Source organism: Pseudopodoces humilis, chromosome 3 (assembly GCF_049639895.1).
Source record: "Pseudopodoces humilis isolate 2021_Gansu_Grassland_sample_001 chromosome 3, ASM4963989v1, whole genome shotgun sequence".
Taxonomy (NCBI): Eukaryota; Metazoa; Chordata; class Aves; order Passeriformes; family Paridae; genus Pseudopodoces; species Pseudopodoces humilis.
Genome location: NC_142202.1, coordinates 90435091 through 90440214, shown reverse-complemented (window position 1 = coordinate 90440214; position 5124 = coordinate 90435091). Strand labels below are relative to the sequence as shown.

General features: G+C 38.3%; 1 protein-coding gene across 1 annotated transcript in view; it reads left to right on the top strand.

Moving 5' to 3' along the window:
- The first annotated feature begins 1190 nt into the window (after positions 1-1190).
- The window catches only part of TINAG (tubulointerstitial nephritis antigen), a 36599-nt gene continuing 32665 nt past the window's right edge, over positions 1191-5124 (top strand). Inside the window, exon 1 of the mRNA XM_005518105.3 lies at positions 1191-1670. Within this exon, the coding sequence (XP_005518162.2) occupies positions 1301-1670 (370 nt within the window). The 5' untranslated portion in view covers positions 1191-1300. The remainder of the gene's footprint in view (positions 1671-5124) is intronic.

Here is a 5124-nt window from a genome sequence, read left to right as displayed (position 1 = left end):
TAAGAAGTTGTATTGAAGACTTCAATATTTGGATTACAAGCCCAAATATATAAACATACACACACTTTGCCTCAATGTCTCTACCATTCATGGCAATGCATCCACACTGGCGGTGCTTTCAAAAGTAGCTGCCCTTTGATGCTGTGCCTTCCCGATCAGCCCAGCTGGAGTTACAAAGGGAAAAATCCCCTTAATTCCCTAGAAAACAGCCCACCATCAGCTTCTCCAGGTTCCTCTCACTAAGAAATGGAGACAGAAGGATGACTGGTTTTTACCTCTGCTTGTTTAGCTTTGGAGACTTAAATTGTCTTGTTTAGATTTGAAATTGTGTATGGGTTTTTATTTCAATTAAGCCTTATGTGCTATCTCTGTAGGAACTTCAAAGTTCTTTGGTACTTTTTTCTGAATCTTTTTTTGGCAACAGTACTGTGTATATTTATTTAAACCCTCTGTTCAAAAACCTGGAGATTACAGATCAAGCAGCAAAAGCTGTTAGACTTATCCTTGTTACCTGCTTTTGTTTTTTTTTTTTTTGAAATATAAATACAGCCATTTACTTTTTAAATAGGAATGAGCACTTATCAGTAGGTATGTATTATGTTAATTAGATTGACTGCCAAGTTCATTTTGACTATAGAAATGCAAACCTTAAAGGAATATCTTTGAATAATAGTTTATACTGAATATCACCTGCTTTTTTTTCTGAATTTGCCCATAGTAAAAGTGAAAAAAGTGAAGCATATAAGGTTAAGCTAGATTGCCAGAAATAAAATTGAAATGGGGAATGTAGGATAAGTTTGCCGCAGTGATGTCACCTTGCTTATCAGAAAGGAAAATTTAGATGAGATACAATCTAAATGTTAAAGGTTTTCTAATCATGTGGAGAACATGCTGGTTATAGGTACACAAAAAGAAAGAGAACTCCCTTTGACACCGTGTACTTATTCCTCACATTGTTTTGATTTTAGAAGTCTGAAGTATAGGACTAAAATACTGGACCATGTATATTTTGTATATGTTGAAACTTTATTATAAACTTTCTCGCACCAAAGTTTCATAATGATGAATACACAGTTGTGGCTCTGTTTCCAGTACCTCTCTATCTTGGGCAAATAAATCAGTTTACAACATATCTGACTAATAATTAACACATGCAGAGTCTTAGAAAACTGTAGTCTGCAGCTTTCTGTTCAGATTTCTTTCTGATTTCTAACTGGAGGTACTACATCTAGAGTAAATGAACATTTGCTGAGAAAGTAAAGGACAACAAGCCTCAAAAAAGGCTTCTAGAGGCACAGGAATGTGGCACAAAATTCAGATATTGCTCTTATATTGCGTTGCCAGTGAAGTTTTGATGGCAAGGCATCTTGATTCTAGAAGAAATTTCTCCCAAGGACTTTACTCTGTAGCAGACAGTGGTTCTGCTAAGTGGAACAGGATTAAAAGGAGTCTGTATCAGGGAAGATCCTGCAGGATACGAGGCTGTTGCACAGGAAGAGATGATGACTGCAGCTTTACCATTGTCTCCAGAGCAGCCATATGTTACTGTGACCAGTACTGCACCTCAGGCTCTCCTGGGCCTGTAGACTGTTGTGCTGACTACTGGGATGTCTGCAGCCACCCTGTGGAGCCCACCAGGTCAGAGGAGCCTTGGCCGCCTCCGGCATGGGGTAAGTAGAGAGAAAATGCTCAGCTGGCTTTAGAGCATGGCAGTGAAAATATACGTAGAAGTAGAATTACTGATTAGTCCCTAGAGTGTATACATCCTGAAAATGTGACTGAAGACATAGTGGACAAAGACACTGAGTATGAAACCGGAGTGAGAATTATACTTGCTGTTATTTCTTTGTCTCTAGGACACTAATGTTGATCTGACTGTATTTCTCTTGAACAGAACCTCTGTTTTATTTGAAGCTTCTCAGAGAATATCCTCATTGGGTCAAAATTAGTGTAAACTGAAACATTTCAATGATCATGAGATGAACAGCAAGCTCCAAATATTTGAATCCATCAGTACAAACAAATCAACAAAACTGAGGGTAATCCTGAGTGATAGTGCCCTGAGGTGTTCTGCAATGCTTTTGATGCAGCACAGCTTTCCTGTGGGACACTTTTTCTGGAGACAGCTCAGGTGTGGCACTAAATGAAGGGATGTGCTTAGAACAAGGAGTAGGTGAATGGGATGTGTTTAGAACAAGGGTTTGTGGCATATTTTAGTTTCTTATTAGTTAGTTTGAAGTGGAAGTCCCTCCAGGACAACTCTAAGTCTAATTATTTTTAGTACTAAAGATTGCAAAGGAAAAAAAAAAAAGTTTTTCAAACAGCTGGTCCTTCTTTGGCTTGTGGATAGGCCAAATCTCTGCTGGTGAAGAAAATTTGGTATTGTGGATTTTAAGACTTCTTACTGTCAGTACACCAAATCTGGCCAAAGATGTAGGGAATGTACCAAAGTTTCAAAAGCCTAAAATCAACAAAATACTACTGTGACTTTTTAAAATTGACTGTCTCTTTGCAATAACCTTGCTGCTTGCAGCTCAGCACTCAGAACATGAGCTCTTCAGGAGGCTGTGCTCTTTGGCATGCAGCCAAAATCTGATAAGTGTGAGTGACAGAAATGCTTCAAAACAAATTTGATTTTCCATAGCGTTTCTAACCATTTAAAATAATGTTCTAGGGCTCTATGTAAGTAAAAACTTTTTTTTTTAAATTTTTATTTTGTGCAGTGGTGTATATTATTTTTGACATGGGGTGTTTATTGCAAACTCTGCATAAACATGTAGTTGTGTTTCTGGCCAGAGCTGAGAGCTGGTGAGTCTACTTTGGCAAACTGTCTCATGGAATTGAATCACTACAAAACCTCAGCAGTTTGCCATGTGTTCACTGCCACAAGTCTACCTCTAAAAGGCAGAAGTGTGACAGAAGGTTTAGATAAGGCAATAGGTGAGGGGTAATATTTTTACTGCTTTCTTAATCCAATTTTTTGCATTTGTGTTTGCTGTTTTGTAACTCATAACTGCCAGGGGTGGCAATTATATTTACAGTACCTTTATTTGTCCTATAAATGATCATATACTATTTTTGAATATGTCATCTCACAAAAAACCCTACTTCTCTGCTTTTTAAAGTGACAGGAAGTCTACAATTTTTTAAAATCTCTTTTTTGGATATTCATTATGTAATTTAGAGAGTAAAAGGCAAACAATAAAGCCAAAATAAAGCAGGGGGAAAAAAAGTAACAAACAAAACCATCCCTAAAGAATCTTTCTAGAACTGGAATATCTGAAGAACTGGAATGAAAAAAAAAGGAGAAACAAGTAGGACTAAGTAGGACTAAATGCCTGAAGATTAAGCAAATTAGGAAGCCTAATTAGAAACAACAAAAGTATGTTAGCTGATTTTAGCAACTGAGAGTACGCTTCTGCCTCAGGCTAAGAATTATTTATGCACTTGAGGACCACATATACCAAAGTATTTTTTCCCTGGAAGATTTTGATCTTTTGGTTGCCAGAGGTTTTGCTATCAGAGCCTCCTGAGTCATAGTTCTTTAAATAAACCAATAAACTGAAGTGTTTTACATTGGCTGGAAAGTACAGCAATTAAACTACTCAGTTTCTTTCTGGGTGCCTACACATTCACTGACAGCGTACAGCAGAAACAAGCTATACTGTGACTTCTTTCATGGTTGTGCTCCATGCTGGGGGTCAGTATGGATTTAAATGTGTAGAACTGCCTTGATTCTGCCTTTATAAACCCAGCCTTCAGTTTGTTTCCATGGCTTTCATGTGCAGTTTCAGAAGAAACTGCACATTCCTGCTTAGATATCAAATAGAAGTTCAGGGTCTTTTTATTATAGTAGTATTTTCGATTTTGTTGTTAGAAGAACTTTTTGAATTTTATCTCAGGACTTATCTCTTTGTTTCAGTTATTCTGATGGTACAAAATCCACACACTGGGTCTCATCTGTTGGTGGTGTAAAAGTGACATCCAGTGAGTTTACTGATTGCTTTTATGACAGCTATGATCAGATGACAGATATGATCTGATCTACAAGGGGATAAACCTGATGATATTTCACTGACAGAAATACTCACACCAATGCTGGAGACAAATGAAATAAGAACCATTAAGGGTATATGAATATTGGACTGCGAAGGAAGTCTCCATTTCTCAAATTGTCTTCTTTCTATTAATGATTTTCACATCATAAAATCCCATTTACAAAGTCATCAAGCTGCATCTTCAAATTAATTAATTTTCCACTTAATGTTTTAATATTCCAACCTAATACTTTCAGAGCCAGACAACCCCACTGTAGTCTCATGTCTTTTAGCTTAGATATTTCTGTTGTCTTACTGATGCCTCAGGAAGTGCTCCTGGCCCACAAAATATTAATTTGGCTAGGCTAAAGAAACTGCATGGTGTTAATTTTCAATTCCCTAAGCATACATCATTATAAACTTGCTTCTGTACTAGTGCAGGTTTGCATTTTATCTTGGGCACAGGCAGTGAGCCCTGCCAGCAGAGCTCCAATGAGGGTCTGTTCCATCTCTCAAATGCTGCATCAGTACTTCCTTCTCTTGGTATTTTTGAAATAACTTACTTGATCCTCCTTCTAGCTACTGTCTGATGCTGATTTTATGACGTACTGTGACAAACTGTGGCACTTTGGTAATTTGCTTTGAGTATTCTGTGGAAAATACCTCAGCTCTTAGCTGGAGTTGAATTAGAGCAAACACTCTGGGCCTCAGACTGCCTTGGTGGGATCTATTTAACCTGTGCTACCTCCCATAGCCTGCTGAATTAACAGGGAAATAAAGGTATTTATAGTTAATGCATCACCTCTTCTTCACTTCTGCACTTTGCTATGAAATAATGTAGGGCTCAGAGTGCATGTTTCTGTCCTGCCAAGGAAGGAGGAGCAGGCAGCTGAGGTGTGCATGTGTGTGGGTATGTGGGCACACAAACTCCAGCCCTGGCCACGAGAGGGGCATGGCCTTCCTCCCACTCGTGCTGGGGGGAAAAGTGTGCTGCCATGCAAATTTGCAAGTCAACACTACATTAAAGTTTGTTGAAAATGGAGGAAAAGGGAGTCCAAGCCCTCTCAGTGGAGGGACAAACATGGTG